The following is a 26,635-nucleotide window of genomic DNA, read 5'->3' as shown; positions in this document are numbered from 1 at the left end:
TTTAGCTGTGTAGCACAATATGATTTGCCCACACCAAGACTATGGATAATGTAGCATCGAAACTGTTTAAAAACAATATTCTCTTTTCCTCATTCACAGAGGATTTGTATTCACATTTATAGTATATCAGTTTGTGTTTTAATGGTGTTGCTTCTGGATAATAGTGCAGACTATGTTATGCCTAAATAAAATTATGCCAAGAAATTTATGGGGAAGAGTCACATTAGAGTTTTGAAAATATTTATTTAGATACTGGACTGTAGAGGGTTTTTTTTTGAGAAAATGGAAGTATTGGATTAAGAGTGATGGGCCCCTTAGGCTGCGTGTGTTTGAGAAAGAGTGTGCAAGAGAAAATACTCGTGTACAAAACTTTGTAGGTTCTCAAAGTACTTAGTTTTATGACTTCATATAAATTGGAATTGTTTTTCTCAGTTTACAGAGGCGAAATGTAAGCAGTGAGTTTAATATGTACACTGTGTTTGGGCCCGAATTTTGCAAGTTTTTGTGAAAAATTCTCATTGTTTTCTTTAGTTGTTATATTTATGTGTATATATATATATATACACACACACACATATATACACACACACACACACGTTGTATTTTACTATGGTAAGAGACTGTACCTTGTATATAGAGAAACAAGTCTAGTAGAGTGAAGTAATAGGAATTTTGACTCTGAGAAGCCAGCACACTGCATTGTCTATAGACCATATGTTTGAACCCTGTTAATAAATCATGTGAAAAGAGGAAGATCTTAAAGCCATTCTAACAAATGCCTAGGTACTAAGAAAAACAAAAGTATTAATTACAGAATTATTAATGGCCATCAAAGAAAAGTCCTGGAAAAACTGCAAATCTCTGAGTTGGTTGCTATTTTGAGTTGGTATAGGCTGTGGTTGAAAACCAGGGGCGCCTGGGTGGCTCAGTGGGTTGGGCCTCTGCCTTTGGCTCAGGTCATGATCTCAGGGTCCTGGGATCGAGCCCCACGTCAGGCTCTCTGCTCAGCAGGGAGCCTGCTTCTGCCTCTCTGCCTACTTGATCTCTGTCTGTCAAATAAATAAATAAATCTTAAAAAAAAAAAAAAAAAAGAAAAAGAAAACCAAAGTTATTTTTTTTACAGTCTTTTCAGGTGTATTTGTGCTTAGTAATTACTTGTTTGCAGATTTAAAAGATTATAACTATGATTTTTTCCCTAGAGATCTTGTCTTTAAGGAGCCCATAGTTTAATGGGAGAGAGACCTGTAAACCAAGAATTAAATGCAGAGGGAGAGGTTCTGCAGTGCAGAATAGTATGGAAGGCACAGAGAAGCACTGTGACCCCCTGTTCTGGCCTCATCTCCTGCTCCAGACTTTCTGCAGGGCCATTTCCTAAACCTACCTGTTTGTTACACACTTGGGTTTCTGTCTATTTGTGCTGTTCTCTCTCCTTAAAAGCCTTATCCATACCTTGTATGCCTGGTGAGATTCTATTTCAGAATCTCTTGAACCCTAACACTGACCTGAACTCCATCCAAATAATTGTGTTCTATATCTTTCTGTTATTTCATTGCAAATGATTATTTTTAGTTCTCATTACTTACAGCAATTTTCTATAAAATCACCAAGATTAGTAAATACCGAACTACTGCTTCTAGGGAAAATATGTCCATATATACATCTTACATAGATTATAATCTTATATAAATACAGTTCATCCTGGTAAATTCTATTTTCTTTATTTTACAAAAGAGAAAAGAGGTTCCAAAGTGTTAAGCGACTTCCCTGAGGCAGCCCTCTAACAAGTGCCAGAGTTAGGCTTCAAACCCTGTCTGATTGATTGGCCCCTGAGCCAGAGTTCTTGGCACTGCCCTGCACTGCCCCCTACCATCTGTGTCCTCTAGTTATCCCTGTATGAGGCTGGAAACACAAATGCAGAGCCCTGCCTTGTTCTACTTAGCTTGGAATGTGTTGCAGAAGTGACTCAAGTTTTGCACTTTGGGCATGTCTGTGGATGACTGAGAAAGCACGGAGAGTGTTGATTTTGTGGTTACAAAGACATTTTAGCAAGGAGGAGAACTTGCAAATACAGGATCCATAAAAAAGTGAGGATCAACTATACTTGTAAATGACCTCTGGAGTTTATTTCATGATAACCCTTCTTGGAGTCCACAGTAGAATGTTCCTATATCTTCTTCGAGAATTTGTTCACTTACTCAAATATTTATTAAGCATTTACTGTAAGCTAGGCTTTGTTTTAGACTCTGGTGAATAGGTAGATTAAGCTCTTGCCCTTACTGATACTATATTTGAGTAAGAGACAGACAGCTAACAGCTCAGGGGAGAGGTCCAGGTTGGAATGATAAACTAACTTGACCAAAGTAAAATCTGATGTGCCCCCCTCACTTCACATTTCCTAGCATATTGACTTCCAGAACATTTCTGTTTTACTCTGTGCATAAACTCTTCCTTTTAAGCCTCTCTCCATTAACCTTTGGCAACTTTTTAAGTGTCCTCAGTTGCTTTTGAGGCCATTTACCTAGCAGATTTTCAAGAAAAATCAGATTTGGTCTTTGATTTCTGGCTTTGCCACTTACCAACTGAGGGACTGTGGTCAAGTAGTAGAACTTTTAAGCCTGTTTCCTAATTTCAAACATAGTGATATGGTATGTTAAACCTTTATCAATTGAAAGGAAGAGGCATGCATGTATTGCCTCTGATGATGAGGGTTTAATGTAAATTTAAATAGGAAATCATCTTAGCAGCCATATTGTCCCTTGGCCCTACTGTTTTCAAAACCTTAAATAACAGGAACTAAGCATTATTTAGAATAGGATTTGGACCTGGAACCCTGTCTTCTTTTACTTTGCTCACCTAACATTTGTATTTCCCAAGGGGAACTTCACTGGGTTGGTTTGTCACCTGAAACAGAGGACCCCTATTGGGCAGAATTTTGAGCCAAGACATGTCCTAGGTGTTCTCTCTCAAGTTCTGCCTGTAGATTATCTTTAGTTAGGGCTCTATGTGCTAGTCCATTTGCGTGTGGCCCAAGGAGAAGGGTTGGTTTCATGCATGATCTATTATATAGATCTTAGCATATATAAAAAGAACTGCTTGGAGGCAGTTTCTTCAGAAGACAGTTGAGAGTATAGCAGTCTTTAGAGCTTTAATGTCTAATGAAGAATGTAACAAAGTAAACATATGTCAACTATTCCATAAGTCTTCCTTTCAGTATTATATTTAGTATTATTACAGTGTGGTTATTTGTTTATATGGCTATCTTCTTTCTTACTAGACTGTGAGCTCCATGAATGTGGGGTCCACATCTTCATTTTCTTTTTCTTTGTTTTTTTTGAAGACTATTTGTTTGAGAAAGTAAGAGTGAGGGCGCAAACAAGGGAAGGAGCAGAGGGAGAGGGATAAGCCAAGTCCACACTGAGAGCAGAGCCCAACATGAGACTTAATCCCAGGATCCTGAGATCATGACCCAAGCTGAAATTGAGAGTTGGATGCTTAACTGACTGAGCCACCCAGGTGCCACTCCACATCTTCATCTTTCTGTCCATGGTGCTTATGTAGTAGATGCATAAATGTGTGACTTGAGAAATTTCCTTACTCTTCCTGGAAGGATGGGAAGATATGAAGTCTTTTCCAAAGACATCCTTAAGACTCATTCTTAAGGATGAGTAAGAATGTTTTCCAGGTGCATAAAACTTTGAGACAGCATTCTGAGCAGGGACCAGCAGGTACAAAGGCACAGAGATATAAACAAACAAAAATCACCTAAGGAAAAAACTGAATGGGCTCGACTAGAAGACATGTCATCACAACTGAGTTAACTCTGACCACTGTTGCAGGTTTTAGGGAGAGAGCATAATATTCTCACGCTGTTGGCAAGGTTTCGCTAACAGTATAGAAATACAAGAATTGAATTCTGGGGAACTGTTACACCTGAAGAAGTGACTTTGTTTACCTGCTTATCGTGAAGCTCGTATGTGCCCTACAGTGTTCAAGGTGCTGAAAATACAATCAAACTTACTCTCAAACTTACTCACCATCTAGCAAGGAGACAGATGAACTGATTTATCATGTGTTAAGTGAAATAATAGAGATATAAATAAATGCTGCATAAACCAGGAGGAAGGAGCAATTAGTAATATAGTGAGCACTGGGGAAGAATTCTCAAATGAGATATTTGAGCAAGGCTTTGGTGGGTGATGAAGAAGGAGTTCACTAGATTGAACCTAGGAACTTTTTAAAGAATTAAGACATCTGTGTTAGGAAAGATTTAAGAACTACCCATTTTTGGATGTCTGTTGCAGGTGTTCAATTAATAGCTACTTTTATTCAAGCAGTTAGTCTAAACATGAGATGTAAATAGTTACGCTACAGTAGAAGAATTCTGTGTCAAAATAAACTGGGTTAAACAGAGGTTTCTGTGACACAGGACTTCTCTAGAGCCTTCATTATATTAATGTCCACTGTGAACTGTGGATCTCCAAAAGGGGTGCATTGTATTTAACTATGGTCTTTCCTTTCCACCTTTCTGAAACATATCTAATCATATTTTGGAAAAGAGTTATATGAGACATAGTTTGAGGAATAATGAATTAAATATATTTTGGGGCACCTGGGTGGCTCGGTCACTCAGGCATCCAACTTTGATTTTGGCTCAGGTCATGATCTCAGGGTTGTGAGATCGAGCCCTGAGTTGGACTGGGCTCTGTGCTGAGTGTGGAGCCTGCTTAAGATTCTCTCTCCCCGGGGTGCCTGGGTGGCTTAGTGGGTTAAAGCCTCTGCCTTCAGCTAAGGTCATGATCCCAGGGTGCTGGGATGGAGCCCTGCATTGGGCTCTCTGTTCAGCGGAGACCCTGCTTCCCCCCTCTGTCTCTGCCTGCCTCTCTGCCTACTTGTGATCTCTGGCTGTCAAATAAATAAATAAACTCTTTAAAAAAAGAGAGATTCTCCCTCCCCTATCCCTCTTGCCCCTTCCCCAGTCCCTCTATTAAAAATAAAAGTAAAATTAAAAAATAAAACCTTTCAAAAACATACTTTAACAAACCAAGATTTATCAGTGGTCTCCATGTATATTATAAAATAACCTGTATAATTTTTTTAAAGTATTTTATTTATTTATTTATTTGGCAGAGAGAGAGAGAGAGCACAAGCAAGGGGAGTGGGAGAGGGAGAAACAGATTCCCTGCCAAGCAGGGGGCCCATCACAGGACTCCATCCCAGAACCCTGCAATCATGACCTGAGCCAAAGGCAGACACTTAACTGATGGAGCCACCCAGGTGCCCCTACCCTGTATGATTTTATAGGAAAGAAGGAGAGACAATGGGGAGAAAGAGTACATCCTAGTCAACTTATTATCATCTTGGTCCATAAGTCCCAAGCTTGAAAATATGTATATTTTATAATCACCATCTTGAAAATATGGCTTATTCATATTTTGAAATTCCATGAGGAGTTTGGAGACCAGACTAGAGCAGGAGTCAAAGACAAAGGTTGTCTTGAAGGTGAGAATCTTCCAACTTGAGAGGATGTTACTTTTATTAGGCATTCATTTGGGGCCATATTAGACATAAACTTTGCCAGTTAAGTAATTTATTTATAAACATCCCTCTCCTAACTCTGGAGTTTTGCCAGTTGTATGCTAGCATTCTCCCTTCAATAAGATCTGATTATATGATCTTTAGGAACTGAGGCCTTATACTGTATAATTTTAATTCATCTGTCAAATTCTGATTATGTGAGTAACTCCTAAAATATTATTAAAATTAAGGAAGCAACAGTTATGTTTTTAAAAGTACACTGAATCTGCATTCCAAAGATCTAGGTTTGAAATTTGTCTCTGCCAGGCTTTCTATTTGAATGGCCTTGAGCACAACTGCCTAACCATTTGTTGCTTCCTTTTTCATTTTGATAGAATGAAAATACATAAGATTAGTTTAAGAATTAAGTGAGGCACATAAACATATTTCAGGAACTCTGAAGCACTCATTGTACAAATATAAGACAGATCAAAGAAATGTATCCAGATTAATTTGAATTAACATTTTACTTACCATTTTTAATTTTATATTACAGAACTAGTACATTACTTTTGTAAAATTAGAAAGCACTGATGGGCAAAGAGGTGGGGAGGTGAGCTACAAAGCACTCTGTAGATCTACCATACTAAGGCAGTGGTTCACATTTTGATAAGTATATTTTACACTTTTTATGTACATTCATCATTTTTTATAGATGCGTTCATTTGCATGTTTTAGTCATTTTATTTTTATGAGATGAATCCCCTCAGAGTACAATTGCTTGATTCATGGAATTGTTCCATCTTTTGCTATATAATGCTATGTATAATGAGAACTAGAAAAGGGGCTAACTTCTCAACCTGGTGAACGGGTGACCTTGTAATCATCTAATATCTTGAACCATTCCAGAAGCTTCATCAAGGCACTTTCATGAACAAATTTGATGTATGCATGTGATTATGGTTGGAATTGTTTGTAATAGCATGGTAGGGATGACCCCAGTGTTTGTCAGCCGGGTACTGGTTAAGTCAACTGTGGCCCATGTAAACCATGGACTATTGCATAGTTGTAGAAAAGAATGAGGGAGACTATGGACTGATGGGATGGAAAAGAGCTCTAAGATATATTGTGATTTTTTTAAAAAGAGGCACAGCATGCAACCATACATTTCATATGCTACTTTCTGTGCTGAGAGAAAAAGAAGGGTGGAATAAGAATATACACTTATTTATATATGCTTATAATTGCAAAAAGAAGTTCTGAAACCATAATATAAGAAACCAATGGGAGATACAGAGTGGAGATAGGATTTCTCCATATGCCTTTATATATATTAGAATACTTTGGGGGGCACCTGTGTGGCTCAATTGTTAGATGTCTGCTTTCTGATCCTGGGGTCCTGGGATTGAGCCCAGCATAGGAGTCCCTGCTCAACGAGGAGCCCGCTTCTTTCTCTGCCTGCCCCTTCGCTATCTTGTGCTCTCTCTCTCAAATAAATAAATAAGTAAATAAATAAATAAAAATCTTTCAAAAAAATTGTTTTAATAACAGTTTTTTGAATCATGTGCTTGTGTTTTTTACCTTTTCAAGAAATGTGTGAATGAATGAATGAAATGGGGTAATGAGAAAGGAGAAAGGGTGTGAGGGGCTGCCCATTTTCTTGATATCAGGTGAATACATAGCAACAGTAGCAAAGATTGAAAGAGTGGCCCCAAGTAACAAGAGTTTGGCAGGGTTTTTTTCCTTACTTTACTCCTTTGTATATTTAAAAAATACTTTGAACACAATAAAACAACTGAAAACAGTGTTTCCAGATGGCCGCCCCATGGCTTCAGTAGCTGCTTTCTTTTTCATGTTCACTTGTAGTATTTTTTAATGCATACATATTCTTTTCAATTGTAATCACACTTTTCGTATTTGTAACTTACCTAATTTTTTTTTTTTTTCCTGTGTTGCTACTGGAGGACCTTTAAAAATAATTCAGATAAGGGTGCCTGGGTGGCTCAGTTGGTTAAGCATCTGCCTTCAGCTCAGGTCATGATCCCAGAGTCCTAGGATCACAATGGGGCTCCCTGCTCAGTGGGGAGTCTGCTTCTCCCTCTCCCCCTGCTCCCTCTCTCTCTGTCTTTCTCTCAAATAAACAAACAAACAAATAAATAAAACTAATGAAGATAGGGCAACTTTGTCCAGCGCACATCCCAGAATTTTGCTGTTCAACCTCAAGAGATAGGAATTCAAGCCCTGTTGTCTATGTGTGACACACATACATGAGGAAAATAAGAAAGAGATTTAAATATGTATAAATGAAAACATTCCTCCCTAATTGTAAAAGAAGCCATACTCTTCTTTATAATAATTAGGAAACAAAATATAAAGAAAAACGATCTGTAATTTTGCTACCCAAACATTCTAGTTTTTTGCTTTTTAGCCCTTTATTTAAGCTTAGAAATATCTTTGAAGGTAGACTTGGGATATATATATTTCTGGCAACTACTGAGATTTTCATGTAATCATGAAAATTTTCCCCCTTGCCTGTTAATATGAAAAACTACATTTTTATATTTTGTTATTTTAGACTATCCTTGCATTTCTGGGCTGAACCCTATTGATCAGTGTTATTGTTTTGTTTTAAAATAAATTGCTAGACTTTATTTGCTCTTGTTTTATTTGAAAGTGCATGTCTATAGCATGGAAATTGGTCTGTGGTTTATCTTTTGTGCTGTTTTTGTTTCTGTTTAATGTATTGAGCTGTAAGCTAATCATTTCAAGGCTCACTTCACTTGTTCTCTGAAACAGTTGCATGGGAACTGTTTGCTTTTTGAAAGTTGGTGCTTTGTGGACTGTAGACTGGTGTTGCCCCCTTCTTTAAAATGCAATAATATTAGGGCAAGTGAAGTTTTATCACAGTGATTTTAAAAGATTTTATTTATTTACTTGAGAGAGAGACAGTGAGAGAGAGCATGAATGAGGAGAAGGTCAGAGAGAGAAGCAGACTCCCCATGGAGCTGGGAGTCCAATGTGGGACTCTATCCCGGGACTCCAGGATCATGACCTGAGCCGAAGGCAGTCGTCCAACCAACTGAGCCACCAGGCGTCCCTATCACAGTGATTTTAATATCAACAAGAGCAAAACAGGATGTAATTGGATTTGTGCTATAGTGGTATTCTTGGTGTCTTTATTACCTAGGCCAGTGCCGAGGTATTAACACTCACTATCTGAGGTTTTACGGGACCTTTATTTCAGTATGGAACAGATGTGACCGTTTTATTCTGCAACCTTGCAGGTATGCAAAATGGACCTCCCAGGACTCTGCTTTATCCCCACTAAAAGCAAAAAGTAATGCAGTGAAACTTTGCTTAGCTAGAACCTTTTAAAGAATGGGGTGTTCTGGTTTAATTGTGTTAACTTGGAAGTATAAAAGTGAAAAGAAATCCCCAGTTCCCTGTTGAATACAGTTCTGAGATGTAGCAAATAATTCCACTTTTTTCTCTAATAAACTTGATAGATTCAGACCTAGTTGATGTTTTATTACACAATTCCTGAAGTGTCGGAGGCTTACATTATGAAGATCCTTTTTTGGAACTTTAGATGTAAGAAGATGTAAATGGCATTGTGTGAAATCAAGCTGGAAGGGAACTGTTAAGTATATGTTTTTTACTAAATCTCAGATTGTGGCTTGTTTTCTTATTTAGCTCACAAAAATAAAATACTCAAATGAGGGTAGGATTTGTGGGGAGAGCGTGTCTTTTAATTGGATTTCTTTATTTCCTACCAAGATAGAGTACACGACACCTCTGGCTTTGGACCAACAGAAGGAATCTCATGTTTTTTACTTGTCTTTACTTTTTTAACTTGTTCTCAAACTTGAACAGGCTTCAAAAGCACCTAAGGGCTTATTTCAACACAGACTGCTGGGCCCCACCCACAGTTTCTGATTCAAAAGGTCTGGGGTGGGGCCTGAGAATTTGCATTTTAGCAAGTACTGATGCTGCTGGGCCTGGGATTAAATTTTGAGAACCATTGCTGTAAACTAACTCAGTATTAGAATTCTGGCTCTAGAAGAAAGCTGAATTTGGTCTGGGAGTATAAGAAGTAAACTGGTTATGGAGCAAATCATGAAAGATTCACTTCTCTTGCTGCCAGCATAGTGTTGAGTTTAGGTAATCAGCAATACACAGTGACATAAAACAATTCTTGTTTCGTGATTGGAATTCCCAGATGAGTATCAAATGAGAGATGCTGTTTCATTTGCAAAGCTTAGAGACCAAGGGATTCTGGTCAAATAGGGCTTAGTGATTAATCCCATCACAATAGGAGTTCTTTTTATGTCCTGTCACTGACCATTTAGGCTTATTTGGGAAGGTTCCACTAATTTTTTTAGCTGGGACAGAAGTTTGATAGCTTATTGAAAGTTTTGTGTGTTTTTCAAGATATTATAATAGCTATGTGTGTTCTTAAGAATTTTTAAAAAACAATAGCGAGAGAGTAAAACTTTTTGCCAAAAAAAGAAGATATTATTGAAATTAACTTTATCTTTTTGAACTTTTTTTGTGTTTTTTGTTTTGTTTTGTTCTGTTTTAGAGAGAGAGACACACACAGCAGAGAGGGAACACAAGTAGGGGGAGTGGGAAAGGGAGAAGCAGCCTTCCTGCAGAGCAGGGTGCCCAGTGTGGGGCTTGATCCCAGGACCCTGGGATCATGACCCAAGCGGAAGGCAGACACTTAACAACTGAGCCACACAGGCGCCCAACTTTTATCTTTTTGGAATGTTGGAGAATGTAGCCTGCTGCATCAAACATCAAGCATGCTGTGGATTTTCCGTTGTTTTTATGATTTGTCATTGTATTGTTTGAGGTAATAGTGATTTTTGTAATCCCTCTAAAAATGAAAATTGAAAATCAAAATCATAGACCTGGCACAGCAGCTGGACACAGAAGACAACTATGAAGGATTAGATAGAAACAGACATACACATACATGTATAAATACATATTCATACACACATATATTTTTTATTTATTTATTTATTTATTTATTTTTAAAGATTTTTATTTATTTATTTGACAGAGAGAAATCACAAGTAGTCGGAGAAGCAGGCAGAGAGAGAGAGGGAAGCAGGCTCCCTGCTGAGCAGAGAGCCCGATGGGGGACTCGATCCCAGGACCCTGAGATCATGACCTGAGCCGAAGGCAGCGGCTTAACCCACTGAGCTACCCAGGCGCCCCCACACATATATTTTTTAAATTACTATTTTTTCCAGCAAAGACAAATACACCTGTGAGTTAAGTTAATCTTTGAGTTAAAGAGAAAGAAATTCTGGAACCCACACTTTTTCATAGAGGAGTTTTGCTTCAGCAGGCTTTTCTTGCTTGTCTACTACCTAATTTCTGTTGTTCTCTGCTAACAACCTCAGTTTGCAAGTTGACGAGCTGGTCCAGCATTGACTATTGGAGGAATAACTGGTGTTATAAAAAATAGGTTGGGCAGGCTCCCTACTTGGAAACATTTCTGTTTTCCTCTCCTTACTCCCTCAGAAAAGAATTGAGGGTAGGGGGGGGGGGGGGAAGGTGGAACTAGATCCTACAGACCAGACCAGTGATTCTGAAGCTTGGCTACACATCAGAGACAACCCACAGGCTCTCTAAAACACAATATAGATGTGGCCTAGACTTTCATGTAGGATAGATCTGCAGGGACTGCACTCTTGACTATTTCCTGAAGCAATTTTTTTTTGTAGCCAGCTGGGCTCTATGCCTCTAACCAGAACGGTGCTGGTCTCCAGTGAATTTTCCCCAGCCTGTGGTGAAATAAGAAAAATTAAGACCACAGACATCAAGTTAAATTTTCCATCAAGTTAAATTTATTCAATTTAAAGAATTGTCTTTTGCATTGAATTGAGGCCTACCTGTGTTTTTTGGTGTTGAAAATATCCTTTTATAAAACAATGTTGATAGGATATTTTTTATCATCCTTAGTTTTTATCATACTTAGTTTTTAAAAATTGTAACTCTGTGTTGTCTTCAAAATAGTTTTAAAATTTACTGGCCTGTGAGGTCCTGAAGATCAAGTACCTCTGATCTAATCATTCTGAGAAGTTGTTTTTAAAATGCTTTGGAATACAAGCCCATAGAAGGTCTAAAACCTTTGCCTATATGAATTTCAGAATTTAGAATTTTTCAATTTTTAGAGAAATGCTTTCTGTGTGTGTTATGTAATGCCCCCGTGGTCTGTTGCAGCAGCTTTAGTCACACACATTAGTATTTCTGAGCAAAACAGGAGTATTCACACTAAGTGGGATAAATGCAGGCTATATCTAGCTTCACATCAATTCAAGTTTTAATGTCATCTGAGTTTTGACATAAAGCATATGGAAAATTTTTAGTTTTTAGAGCTTTGTAGATGCTTGGAATTGTGCATAAGGGATTATATACATGTTTGAGGATCTGCTTCCTCATCCTAAAAGGACTAGCAAGCTTCAAATTAAATGGAGCTTTGTATGTTTATGGTAGAGAACACAATTTATTTTTATTTAAATGTACCAGCATGTGGTATGACCTTGTTCAGTTTCCTTCCAAGACCTAGTCCTTTTGTTGAATATCATTTTTCTTCAGCCTGGTTCCCTCACTTCCATTAGCAATATCTGAGAAAATTTCGAGTTTTATATCGTAAGCATTCTGGAGCTAAAGTGGGAAGTATAAGAGGGTAAGGTAGTAGCTAAGAGCATGAGCTTTAGGGGAAAAAAGACCTAAACTTAAGCCCCAACTGTGGCTCTTACTACATTATCCCTTAGGCAAGGTATTTAATAAATTTCTGAATGGGGGAGAATTCATTTGAAAAGCAGGGATAATGTCAGCACCTACCTCATAGAATCTTGTGAACATTGAAAAAAGAAAGGAAGTACTCAAAAGAGCTGTTACTTTATTCTTATCTTTTCCCCTTGTATTGGGTAGATTACTTGTTTCCTCTTTGTAACTTAATGGTCCTATGGTGCCCTCTTTTTCCCTTAGACATCTGGGTAAACTTGCTTCAAGTACTTTCCCAGTTCACAACTGACTTCTGTTCTGCCTCTGTAATTTAGACATCAAATCCTACCTCTTCAGTGGTTCCCACACCAAAAAATCCATTAGCTCCTAAGCTTTATATGGCCCTAGAAGTTTGCTAGACATTGAAAGTCTTAGAGTGGAGACCATATTATGCAGGATAAGGCCTCCCACTCTCTGAAATATACCACTCTTGACTCATTTTTTTTTTCTTCTTTGTTGTGTTCCAGCACTGTGTCCCCCTTAATCCCCCTAGGGAAACATTCCCCTCTCTCCTGTGGAGCAGTTCTCTTACTCTGGTCCTTCAAGGACGCTCCTTCTACCCCAAATTAATTTTCAAGGACTTTCCTCACCCAAAATGGTACCTTTCCTGAAAAGTCATAGAGTAAAGACAGTTTTCTCAATCTCATTACATATGTATTTAGAGTGGTTGGCTCCTTTCTTCCCACTTTGCTGGGGCAGCATTCCTTTTTTCCAAAAATATATCAGATTAAATGAGCATGTGGTCCCTTTTGGTGATACCTATTGAGAATCCCTGATACGGATTTCTTCCAGTTTAGGTAATTGCACTGTGGCAAGCTTTTATGCCTACTCATGAGGAGACTATTATAGCCACCTGGTCTTACTAAATGTTAAAATAGTTAGCAAGAACATATAAAAATACTTCCTAGAATAGAAATAAGAATTTTTTCCACCTCAAGAGTAATTTAACCTGTCAAAAACAGATTCCTGAGTTATGTTGTCACTGGCTATGGGCAATATCTGTAACACTCAATGAAGAATGCTCAACCATGGATCATAGCCCCTAAGGGCTTCCCCTAAGGTAGCCCTTCCTAGGAAATGAGATTTAGAATACAGCACTCTGGGGACGCCTGGGTGGCTCAGTTGGTTGGACGACTGCTTTTGGCTCAGGTCATGATCCCAGAGTCCCTGGATCAAGTCCCGCATCGGGCTCCCAGCTCCACGGGGAGTCTGCTTCTCCCCCCACGGGGAGTCTGCTTCTCCTCGCTCATGCTCTCACTCACTGTCTCTCTCTCAAATAAAATAAATTAAAAATCTTAAAAAAAAAAAAAAAAAGAATACAGCACTCTGAAAATGGCACTTAGTCAACAAATTATGTATTGAGGACCTGGTGGGCACACAGAGGCATGCTAAAAGCTGTAAAGACTTGATTCTTGCCCTCAAGAAACTTCTGAGGTTATAAAGAGATTGGTCTCAAAACAAATGAATAATAATCACTCAAGGATAGGTATAATCAAATGTGAAATGGTGGACGTACAGAGAGACCGTGGGCAGAGATTGTATTCAGGTTTCTACAGTGGCATTTCTGTATTACTGTGCACTTAAAAGTCAAGTAAAAGGGGCATCAGATTAGTCTAAGACATTTAAGGTCCTTTATTTTGTGATTGGGAAAAGTTACACCTATTTCATATGTAATAATTTGCCCATAATAATGTTTTCAATTAGCATAATCTGCTAAAGACTTCAGTTTTCATTGTTTCCGCTATTAATAGCATATGGATATATGGATATCTGGATATATATGGATATATATGGATATATATGGATATATGGATATCTGGAGCTGGATATGGAGAAGTCAGGGTCCCTGTGATGACCACCATTTGATGTTATCCTGGGAAGAAAATTGGGGAAGAAGAACTTGAGGGTTGACCTCTGGGGTGCAGAGAGCTTACCACTGATGTAGGCAAGTAGGTAGGCAAGTCTGTTGATTCTACCTTAGAAGTGAGTTTAAATGTTTTATGGAGTGCATTTTATATCTGTTTCGTACATTTCCAGTAGGATAATATCACAGGCATCCTTGAGGCATTGTTTCTAGAAGTTAGTGGGTCATTAATAGGTGCCAGATTAAAAATGTAATAAATGAATAATTAGGCCATTAATTGATTAGGGAAATGCTTGGTAGTTAAAAAATGGGTCTTCTCCGAGAAATGAATTCACTTGACTGTGTTTTTGGGCTCTTTGTTTTTTTGAAGAGCATTCACTAATTTGGGAGCTGCTGATGTAGGAATTAGGGTAATTGGGATTTGGATTATTCTATATAGAATTTGCAACTTTATTAGAGGAATTATTCTTAGTCTTTAGTCTTTCTCTACTTGTAATAAACTATGGCAGTTAACAGGCAAAAATACAAATGTTGGGTGTTGGCTTGGACCTAATAAATTGTAATGTCTGAAAGGTATGATGCAGGAAAGCTTCCAGGTGCATCTAATGTTTATTTTTTTTTTTATTTTTTATTTATTTTTTTTTTTTTAAAGATTTTATTTATTTGATAGAGAGAAATCACAAGTAGACTTGGAGAGGCAGACAGAGAGAGAGAGGGGAAGCAGGCTCCCTGCTGAGCAGAGAGCCCGATGCGGGACTCGACCCCAGGACCCTGAGATCATGACCTGAGCCGAAGGCAGCGGCTTAACCCACTGAGCCACCCAGGTGCCCCGCATCTAATGTTTAGACTAAAGATTGAGAACTACTGGATAGAAATTCAGTAGTTCTTTAGAACTACTGAATTCTAGAGAAATTGAGAACTACTGAAAAAGAATAGAGATTGAGAACTACTGAATAAGAATATGCCTTCTGGATATTTTCTGACTGCATTCTTAATCCTGTTTGAGTATGCTAATAAGCTTTTGAAAGCATCTTTCAGCTTCTAATTACAAGTTAAGTTTTCTGCATGCTTAACAGGCACATTGACATTCTATTTGTAAGCCCTTTTCTTGCATCAAAGGGGAGATAACTATTGGAGCATTTATGTATTGAGGTCAGCATAGGAAAGTTTAGCAAGGTGACTACTTATTTTTTGTTAAAGTTTGTGCAGCTTCTCCAAGAACAATGAAATGGAAATAGAAGGGACAAGATCATTCTAATTAGAGGTTGACTTGGAACCCGTTTTTAACCACCATGTACATATTCTACATGTTCTTCCCACCTCACTCCCCCCAAAAAGCTGAACTACTCATCCTGCTTCTTTCCACCTGGATCGTCCACCAAATAATGGAGAAAAGCTGATGGGTTTATTTACTTAGTAAAAGAAGGCTTTGTTGAACAAGGAAATAGAGAAATTATTTTAGTGCGAAGTATGACATGGTATTCAAAAATATGTTCTACGTGAATTTAAAACGCTTTATGAAACTATTTCTTATACTGCTTATGTATCTTTAAAATAAAATACACACACTCACATATACTCAACCCTGCAAAAAATTAGAAGAGGAAACCCAGAAAGTTGGAGTTTGGTAGGTTTATCCATCAACTGTGCAAGTAGGGAGACTTATACTTGGGGGATGAAAGGGAGCAAGTTTAGTCACCCCAAGATAGCCCTTTGGCATCTTAGTTATTTCAAGCTGTTTATTTTTAAGAAATTGCAGATCCAAAAGAAGCTCTGAAAACTGAGTAGAGACATTGACTTTTATAAGGGAAATCTCTATTTGTTGTAGTCTCCCTCAGTACCAGGAAGAAGGGGGATAACTCTAAATCTTTAGGAACTGTTATTAATGAAGAAGGGATGGACTTAAATCTTAAGGCAGACTTAAATCTGTATAACAACCTTATCCCTGTTTACTGTGCTTTTCTTGTAGACTTCCATAACTGACTTCCCACCGCCAACATTTTCTTTTGTCTTTAGCTGGAGGTGGTATTTAAGGTGATGCCTTTAGCCATTTCAGTGAGTTACTAAGTTTTCCTGGGTCTCTTCCATATCTACAAGAGGTGTATATGTTAAACTTTTGATTTTCTCCTGCTAATCTGTCTCATGTCAGTTTGATTCTTAGACCAGTTAGAAGAACCTTGATAGGTAAAAAAAAAATTTTTTTCCTCCCCAACAAGGCCTAAGCATTCTTGCCACCAGGGAAGTAAAATATCCTGCCATGGAGGAAGGATGTTTCATATGCCTTTGTGATGGATAAAATCACTTTCCTGATGCTCTTCTTCTCTCAGCTCTATCTTCATGCTCATCTTGCAACTATCTATTACTAATTAAGAATCCCTGGCATTTAGATTTTGAATCAGGGAATGTATTGACTATTCAAAAAATGAAGAGTTAAGTATCCCTTCCTGGCCTACACAATCAGTCGTTCCTTCTTTCTCCAGTTTCTGTAGCTTCTCCTTCTCCACTAAACCATTTCTATGAACATTTAAACAATCTCTAGACTCCCCAGTCATTGAAAATAGTTTCCAGGGATCTCTCACCCCTAGTTTCTGCCCATTCCTTTCCCCTTCCTCAGCAGCTAGACTCCTTGAAGGAGTTATCACATACTTCCTGTCACATACAACTCACACACCCTCCTTTTGGTTTTCTTCCTTATTTCTGTTCATGGAAACTGCTCTCATTAAGGTCATCAGAGACTTCCAGGGTCCTAAATTCTATGGATGTTCCTCACCTTCCTCTTGACCTTTCAGAAGCCTTCAAAACACTCACATTACTGGATTTATTAGTTTCCTATGGTTGTTTCAACAAATTACCACAAACTGGTAGTTTAAACCAACATAAATGTATTCTCTTGCAGTTCTGGAGGCCAGAAGTAAAAAATCAAGGTGTCATTCAGCCTGTACTCCCTCTGGAGGCTTTAGGAGAGGGAAAATCTGTTCTTTGCCTCTTTAGCTTCTGGTGGCTGTAGGCACTCCTTAACTTGTGGCCACATCACTCCAATCTCCATCTCCATGGTCTTATTGCCTCCTTCTCTTCTCTGCTTTTCTTTAAGGACACTTGTCATTGGATTTAGAGCCTACTGGGATTATCCAGGATGATGTACTTATCTCAGTGTTCTTTATTTAGTCACATCTACAAAGACCCTCTTTCAAATAAGGTGGCCTCACAGGTTCTAGGGATTAGGATGTGGACATATCTTTCAGGGAGCTACCATTCAACTCACTATATGGAGTTCTATCTTCCTTTGATTCCTTTGATGCGATACTCTTCTTCTGGTTTCCTTCTTAACTCTTTAACTCTTCTTACTTTCCTTTTCTGTATTCTCCTCCTTCTCTATCTGACTTTTGAAAATGTTCATATGCATCAGATCTGGGTCTTGGATCCTCTTCTCATCTCACTTTGCCCTTTCTCTCTAAGTAATATCTTCTAACCCCATGATTTCTATAATCATTTTATAAACAACCACTCCAAATTTCTTTATTTAGCAAGAACTTTCCTATTCTTGATGCATATAGATAACCTACTTAACATAGTCACTTGAGTGTTTCAGAGGCTTCACAAATTTAACATATCCAAAATAGAACACATCACCCCTTTTATTCCCCCACTCCTCATCACCACCCAAGAAAAGTTTGCCCTTCCCACAGAATTCCTTAGCTCAGTGAATGCATTACCATCCATCTAGTTGCTTGTGCCAAAGTTATCCTTGATATTTCCCTCACTCTTGTCTCCCCACGTCCATCACCAAAAACAACCTACAGTAGTTCAGAATCTGCCTACTCTCTTCTTACTGCCATTACCTTAGTCTTAAGCAGCCACCATTTTTCCATCTGGATTAGTGCATTAGCTCCCATTATCCACTGTCAGTCTCTCCAATCCATTTTCCATATGGCAGCCAGAGTGGATTCAAAATATAAATTGAATCATATCACTGTGCTGCTGGATACCCTTTTTGAAGGCTTTTATTGCTTTTAAGATAAAATTTTAAATCTTTCATGTAGCCTCTAATGTCCTGCATGATCTGGCCCCATCTGTCTTAGCAACTTCATCTCTCTTCCTTTCCATCTTTCTTTGACCATTCAACTGTATGCATCCCTACCTTCTTGTGTTTCCTGAGAGTTCCTTCCTGCCTCTGAATCTTTGCACATGTGTTTTCCTCACTGGGAAGGAAGATATTTTCCTTGGCCCAAGGTTCTTCTGGCTGGACTAAGAATTAAATTCACATGAGGCAGATAAACAGGTGAAATTAAATTTAGTTTCATATATATGGGAATCCATGTAGACATGAAATTCCAAAGACAGTTGGGTGACTTGAAGCTTATATGACATCCTGAGTAAGAGTCTGAGAATACAAAGGGGAGGAAGACCTTTAGCACAATAGGGAGAAGAGATATTTTGGAAACAAAGGTTGCCCTGTTATACAGAAAAATTTCTTAGGTAAAGAGGAATCTTTGTTAGTAGCCCTCTTCCTGGTACAGGCTCTTCTTTCCAATGTAAATTTAGGCAACTGAGGGGGAGGTAAAGAGCTTTTCCTGAATCTGCTGAGTTTCAGCTGCTTTTATCTCAAAATAATCTTTATGCCAAAGTGGCCTATCTTGGGGTTCTTACACTTGGCCCGTACACCCTCTTCACCCTATTGCTAGCTAACTTATGTTCTTTAGGTATCAAAAAAAGTGTTGTTTGCTCAGGGAAACCTTTGCTAACCATCCCCCCACTCTCAGACTTGATTAGGTCCCTCCCACCATCCCCATTTACTTTGGCTTTTATAACATGGGTCATAATTATCCTTAATTATTTGTCTCTTTCCTGACAGAATGTGAATACCACCAGGGCAAGGACTATTTACGCTGTTAAAGCACCAGTCAAGCACAGTGTCTAGGGTAAATAGGCACCTGATATTAATGAATAAGTGCATCTAATGACCTGAGTTGCTAAGATGTAACTGAGAATGGACCAAACTGGGATCTAGTATCACATATTTAAACTAAAATAACGTTTTAAATGGTTATTCACAATATTTAATTTAAAAATGGTATTAACCAGACTGAACAAAGTTCACAAAACTGTAGGAAACAGAATAGTAGAGATTAGTTTTTATAGCAATTGCTCAATAGACTTTTTCTAGATAATTCAGCCAAAAGTACCAAGTATTTTTCAGAGTCAAGCTGTTATCATAGGCACAATCTAGGTTTATAGCTTCTGAAAAAATATCAGGTTCAAAGAATAGCTAGTTTCTGGTATGAGCACATTGGATTTAAGAGCTGTGGGTATTCAAATTTTTAAACTAATGAAGCATGTATTGTAGATGTCCTAGGCACATTAAAAGTCCCAAAGTTCTTAATAGTTGGGAACTGAGGCCCCTATTTCAAGCCCAATATTTTAAACAGGAGCCCTTGGTCCCCGTAAAGTGCTAAATCAAATAAATGCCTAGCAGGCTTTAGCACCCCTATTTTTTTTTTTTAAGATTTTATTTATTTATTTGACAGAGAGAAATCACAAGTAGGCAGAGAGGCAGGCAGAGAGAGAGAGAGGAGGAAGCAGGCTCCCTGCTGAGCAGAGAGCCTGATGCGGGACTCGATCCCAGGACCCTGAGATCATGACCTGAGCCGAAGGCAGCGGCTTAACCACTGAGCCACCCAGGCGCCCATTAGCACCCCTATTTTGACTCTCTGTCAGCTACATGCTTTCCCATCTTAATCCAAATGACAAGTCTTATTTTTCATTTTCAGGATATTTGCCAAGTAAGAGAGAAACTGAGGTGGGGGAGAATAAATTCCAAATAGTTCTCAGATTTCATAATGTAATATAGAGGCACGCCAGATATAAACTCTTTCATCTGTTTTTGATGTTTAATTCTTGAGGAACTTCTCAAGCAATGACCTACTTCAAACTGCACACCTGTTCTCTAGAAAAATAAGAGGAAATAAGTGACAACTGATGGTTCATATGGCGGAACTAGTTGTCATTTTTTATCGAATGCCTATATTTATTGCCATGTGACAACTTACTGCAAAGCTTAGCAGGTTAAAAGAGCAAACATTTATTATCTCACAGTTTTTGTGGGTCAGGAATCTGGGAGCAGCTTAGCAGGGTATGCTTCTACCTCAGAGCCTTTTAGGAAGTTCCAGTCAAGTTGTCACTTGGGATGGCTGTCTCATCTGAAGCCTTGACTGGGGAAAGATGAACTAAGCTCACTCACATGGTTGTTAACAGGATTCAATTCCTTGTCACATGGGCCTCTCCATAACATAGCTGACAACATGGCAGCCATTCTGATTTGTGATCCTACTTATGTACCCAAGCATTTCTCCCATCTCTGGAAGCTTTGAGGGTATTTTCTTTGGCCCCACTACTCTAGGATGACATATAATATACTTTGACGTGGGTGAAGATCAAGTGAAATAATGGTCAAAGGTCAAAATAGGATAGTTAGGAAAATGCTGGGTACTTAGAGGGCAGGTGTGGTGGATGATGAACCTAGAGAGGAGCTGGGAACAGGAAGAGAATGTTACATGAAACTCTTGAGGTGGGAAATTCAGGGAAGTTATGCACAGTGGTCCTGTCTTACCTCGTGTTTTCCCTGAGTTGGAAGACATTCCCCACATGCCTTACTTAGGAGTTACCACTATCCAGCAAAATCTCCCCATTCCCACCCCGCTACTAAAGTCTAGGGGCACATTAAACACCTGTGCATCGTCACCCAGTGGGCCCACAAACCAGTGTTATTCTTGAGCAAACCCAGCAACTCAAGTTGCTTAACCCTTGAATCTGGTACCCTCTTTGGTCTTACATATAGCACTAGCTTAATGTTTTTGTTTTGTTTTGTTTAGAATGAAGTTGGACAGATTATGTACCTGAAGTCAGAGTGTAGATATAAAAGTACTAGGGACACCTGAGGGGCTCAGTTAAGCATCTGCCTTCTGCTCAGGTCATGCTCTGGGGTTGAGTCTGTCATCGGGCTCCTTGCTCAGCAAGAAGCCTGCTTCTCCCTCTGCTTGCTGCTTCCCCTGCTTGTACTCACTCTATTTGTGTCTTTGACAAATAAATAAAATCTTAAAAAAAATAAATTGTTAAACATTATCCAAATTAAGTTGTTGGATTGCTTCTATTTAGGGTAACCTAAGCTTTCCAATTGTGTAGAAAACACAGGTAGAATGGTATAAACTGCACATCAACACTGAATATAGCCTGCTGAGAACCACTTTTCTGGTATTAACAGTCCCATATCTCAATGTTTTCAACTTCTCCCAAGTGTTTGCATTAAATTGGGTAACATCCCCATGTTGGGATTATGGTACATTTCCGTTCTCTTTTTCATGAATGGGAGCATCCTGTGGCTTGCTCTCGGCGTTCCAACCCACTCTGGAATTAGGCGGGTTATTCTATGCTTTGTTTGTCTGCCTTCTCTTTTCCCTATGGTCATGTGCACTTAGGATTTATTTTTTAGGCAAAGGCAGATATTTTGGAAAACTGAATACTGGTTCTCTCTGGGTGATTTCCATACTGATGGGGAGAAATCACTATGCTGGTTGTGACCAACTGCCAAATGAGTCTTTGGAAATATAATTCTGTTTAACCTGCTACCCAGCAAGGGTCAGGTCCTTTAAGAGTTTCTGGGCTTAGGTATACCCTACTTAGTCATGCAGTTGCCCTGGCATTTAGGGCAGGCTTGCTTCTGTCATTGTTGTGTTGCAAATGGAGGTGGTAAAATTAAAGAACTGGTTTCCTACCTTCTTTAGGCTTATAGAATTATTATTTTATAGCAGTATTTGGAGTAATCATTGTTTTCTTTTGTCTCTATTTAAAATGTGTTAAACCAGTATGTTTTATACTAGGAATGCCCTATTTAAATCAGTAGTGAATTAAATGGGTTTTGTCAATAAATGAAATTCTTTTTGAAATATTAATGAGTTGGTTTTTCATCTAATTCTTCACCTATCACAATTCTACCTTGTCTTTTAAGAAGATTGAATTTTCTAATGTTCAAAACAGGTTAGGAAATTGAAAGAACTTTAAAGGGGAGTAAGCAGTAATTTTTTAGTATACCCAGAAGCAGAGGAATAAGACTTTTTCATGAATGTTGCCAAGATGGAAATGAGTTAGGAAAAAAATTGTTAAAGAAAACTTAAAGATGCCCCAAGGAGGAGAGAGGAAGAGTTGGAATTGAGATTGAGATTATAAACCTCCATCTTGCTTTTCACAAATCGAAAATCTAAGTGGAAAGAGAAAAATTATGCAATTTTGAATTATGAAACAGAGTTTCATTATTTTGAATTATGAAACAGAGTAGTTAAGTAGTATGAATTCCAAGCTCGCAGGTACAAGAACATAGAGGAGGAAAGCAGTGAGTAAAGACTACAGTGATTTTTGAAGAATGGTTAAGATTTAAATCAAGAACAGAAAAAAGACACATTCCAGATGATAGCAAACACATCAGTGTGAATTTGGAAGCCAAGTGTAAGCAATTTAAAAAGCATATATGTACTTTAAAAAGATAATGGATAGGCAGACATTCACATAAGATACAGACAGAAATTAAGGTCAGTAGAAACTGCCATCAAAAAAATTAAGCAAACAGGGGCGCCTGGGTGGCTCAGTGGGTTAAGCCGCTGCCTTCAGCTCAGGTCATGATCTCAGGGTCCTGGGATCGAGTCCCGCATCGGGCTCTCTGCTCAGCGGGGAGCCTGCTTCCTCCTCTCTCTCTCTGCCTGCCTCTCTGCCTACTTGTGATCTCTGTCTGTCAAATAAATAAATAAAATCTTTAAAAAAAAAAAATTAAGCAAACAAAACAAATATAGTATTTTTAATTTGTAAGTTCTTTTATGAAAAATAAAAATTATCCTTATAGCAGATAAAGAAAAGATACATACTCTGATAGAAAAATGGTCAGGGCGCCTGGGTGGCTCAGTGGGTTAAGCCGCTGCCTTCGGCTCAGGTCATGATCTCAGGGTCCTGGGATCGAGTCCCGCATCGGGCTCTCTGCTCAGTGGGGAGCCTGCTTCCTCCTCTCTCTCTGCCTGCCTCTCTGCCTACTTGTGATCTCTGTCAAATAAATAAATAAAAATTAAAAAAAAAAAGAAAAATGGTCAAAATACTTCAGCAGAAAAATGACAAGATAAGAACTCAAATGACAGGTAAGTATATCTCAAAATATTCAGTCTCGGTAAAAATCACAGAAATGGAAATGTAAACCATATATGACAATTTTTCTCTTAGGAGATTGGCAATGTTTTAAAAGATAATAATAGGGCACCTGGGTGGCTCAGTGGGTTAAAGCCTCTGCCTGCGGCTCAGGTCATGATCTCAGGGTCCTGCTTGCAGGAAGCCTGCTTCTCCCATCCCCACTCCCCCTGCTTGTGTTCTCTCTCTCTCTCTCTTCCTGTGTCTCTCTATGTCAAATAAAGTCTTAAAAAAAAAAAAAAGAATGGATTTCCTCTACATATTCCTTATCATTAAGGAGGCCATGTGACCCTGATTAGGTTCTAGAACCTGCAAAAAATAGACTTGAAAAGATCTCCTCCTCCCACTTGCCTAGAATGGCTAAGCCTGGACTTTTTTTTTTCTTTTAACTCTTAAGAGTTAAAAGAACTCTTAAGAGTTAACTCTGTTAACTCTGTATCTCTGTTAACTCTGTTAACAGAAGAGGAGGAGGAGGAGGTTAACTCTGTTAACTCTATATCATCTGTATAATTGATAACTGCAGAATATGGTTAGTTTTCTAACAGTTACAGACCAATAGCTTCTGTTCATCTATAGTTAGAACTTCGACTTAGAACTTCAGAAGCTTCTGGAAGAATCTGGATGTTCCAGGTTTTCCTTTCCTTGATCCTTTCTTTTGGTTCTGTTTAGGTTCTGTCATAATGAATGGATCCAGTGTAGCAAATACATCACCTAATGTGAAATCCAAAGAGGATCAGGGATTAAATGGGCACGATGAGAAGGAAAACCCATTTGCAGAGTACATGTGGATGGAGAACGAAGAAGATTTCAACAGACAGGTAAAGAAAGAAGTGGAAGGCTAAGACACATGTATCTCAACAGCTGTATTTTACCATCTGTCTGTAATGAAATAAATGGATTTGTTGGCTTGAGAATAATTGAAGAATGCATGGAGGCCTGGTCTGGGCTGACCAAGAAGCCCCTTTAGCTGGTTAGACACCAGAATAGGGTACTTTGGAGGAAGATACTGATCTTTTCCATCACATTGTTGCAAGAGAATCTCATGCCATGGTGATGTGGTATAGACCTGGGAACAGCAGCTGTGTGCAGATGGGCCAGCCTGCCATGTTCCCAACGTGGGAATGCAGGGAATGGCAGAATATATGTCTGAGATGGACAAGTGTATTAGGTGGGGAAAGGCTAGAGAGTCTGAACAAAGAATCAGCAGTAATCCATTGTCCTGCATCTCTGTGACATTAATAGCTCAAGGTAGGCACTCCAGGTAGACAGTGATGTGGCGACCACATAGTTCTTCAATGGTGTTGCTCTGCCCCAGCCAGGGCATTGATCATCTGAGTAACTGAAGGGTAACTGGAATTCTAGGAACTGGGAAAAGGGGAGAGCTAAAGGCCAAAGAAGGGATCCTTTAACCAAGTGATGCCCAAGTGTTCACATCCATCAGGGAGGACATTACATGATGAATAGTTCCATGGCCATCGCCAGCATGGGAGACAGGAAATGTGCTTTTAACTGAACAGCCTGGTGCTCTGGGAACAAGGGAACAAGTTTAGCAGAGTGGCCAGCAATTCTGCTCCTCCCCCACCCCCTTAATCCCACTGTGTCATAATTTGTGTGACTGGCACACAGATCATGCTTGTAGTCACATCACTATGCCCAGGTAACCATTTCTGTGGGTTGTACCTGTGAATCAGGGTAGATTTAATAAGGAGGAGCCCGTTGTCATGCTCTTGGGTAGAGGCAAGGCAAATCTTGAGCAGTCATGTTAAATCTGATGGCTTGGAAATATTTTGTGGTGGTTGTTACTATAAGTACTTCATAACTATCTAATTTACTTGAGATCAGTGTGGCTAATTGTAATGTTGAAGACTACTTTTACATCTTCTGCTACTGGTGACTTTTGAATTCATGAATAAGTGTAGGGGCTAGTTTGGGTGATTATTATTATTATTATTTAGATTTTATTTTATTTTATTGACAGAGAGAGACATAGCAGGAGAGGGAACACAAGCAGTGGGAGTGGGAGAAGGAGACGCAGGCTTCCCAACAAGCAGGGAGCCCAATGCGGGGCTCACTCCCAGGACCCTAGGATCATGACCTGAGCCAAAGGCAGACTCTTAACGACTGAGTGCCCCTGGGTGATTATTTTTACTTGACTTCCCCTCTGATGGTGGTGCTAGTGAGCTATGAATCTGTCCACCACTAGCCTGCACGAAAGGGATGGCCACATGTGAAGCTGAGGGCCTGTTAAAACCACACTTAATCTGCAGCCTGGACCATTTTCTTTAGGAAGAGTTAATGATGTCTGCAAAGAGTTGTACAATATCCTAGATCATAGTGCTTTAGTTTAGGGCAATCTTTAAGAAATACAGAGCTGTTTAAATATTCATACTTTTCCTTGTTTTGGAAGGATACCTACATTGATGACATCATTTTCTGCTGGTTTGCCAAAAAGTGTTCTTTATATCTTTCTTAGGTTCTGAAAGTATTTTTTTCCTTTAGGGGCCTCATTACCAGAAAAGAGGGCCAGAAGCTGAGAGTTGATTTTGATTTAATCTCCACTCTCCAGGTAGTGGTCTAGTTCTGTAATTCCTGTGCCTTTTTCGTACTTGCAAAATGAGAAATTTAAGAAATGTGGCTTCTGAACAAGATTGAGAAAAGAATCTCAAGCTTTAAAATGATTCTCTGTAAGTGCCATCTGGATGGAACATGTCTGTGTCACACAAAGATGTTGGAAGAGTTGTGAAGGCCTAGACTTTCTGCTCTTCTATTTCCTTAGTCTTTTTGTGGATGGAATTTGGTTGAAAAATCTAAAACTTGTATTTTCTCTAGCCAGTCATTTGAAGCGTCTTAATTCTTAGTACACAACATCATTCTGAACCTCAGACCAATAATCTCTGAAAGAAGGAGGTAGGAAACTGGAAGGGGCGAGTCACACTAGGACAGTAAGTGTGAGCTCCTTGCCCTTTGCTTGCTAGGTGGAGGAGGAACTGCAGGAGCAAGACTTCTTAGACCGCTGCTTCCAGGAGATGCTGGATGAAGAAGACCAAGAGTGGTTCATTCCCTCACGGGACCTGCCTCAGGCCATGGGACAGTTGCAGCAGCAGTTAAATGGACTGTCGGTCGGCGATGGTCATGATTCTGAAGATATTTTGGTAAGAGGCATATGTAGTTGCACATGAGACATAGTGAAAAGAATATGGGATTCGTAGTGACAGACTTCCTTTCTGGCCCTCC

The 26,635-nt window shown here is 38.9% G+C and overlaps 1 protein-coding gene across 1 annotated transcript in view; it reads left to right on the top strand.

Moving 5' to 3' along the window:
* PAIP2B (poly(A) binding protein interacting protein 2B) overlaps window positions 1-26,635 on the top strand; it is a 33,886-nt gene that overhangs the window by 1,234 nt on the left and 6,017 nt on the right. The window contains exons 2-3 of the mRNA XM_059188004.1: window positions 24,071-24,219; window positions 26,377-26,553. Of these exons, the coding sequence (XP_059043987.1) occupies window positions 24,082-24,219; window positions 26,377-26,553 (315 nt within the window). The 5' untranslated portion in view covers window positions 24,071-24,081. The remainder of the gene's footprint in view (window positions 1-24,070; window positions 24,220-26,376; window positions 26,554-26,635) is intronic.

This window comes from Mustela lutreola, chromosome 9 (assembly GCF_030435805.1).
Source record: "Mustela lutreola isolate mMusLut2 chromosome 9, mMusLut2.pri, whole genome shotgun sequence".
NCBI lineage: Eukaryota > Metazoa > Chordata > Mammalia > Carnivora > Mustelidae > Mustela > Mustela lutreola.
The sequence above is the reverse complement of the archived record's forward strand: the minus strand, read 5'-3'. Positions and strand labels throughout refer to the sequence as shown.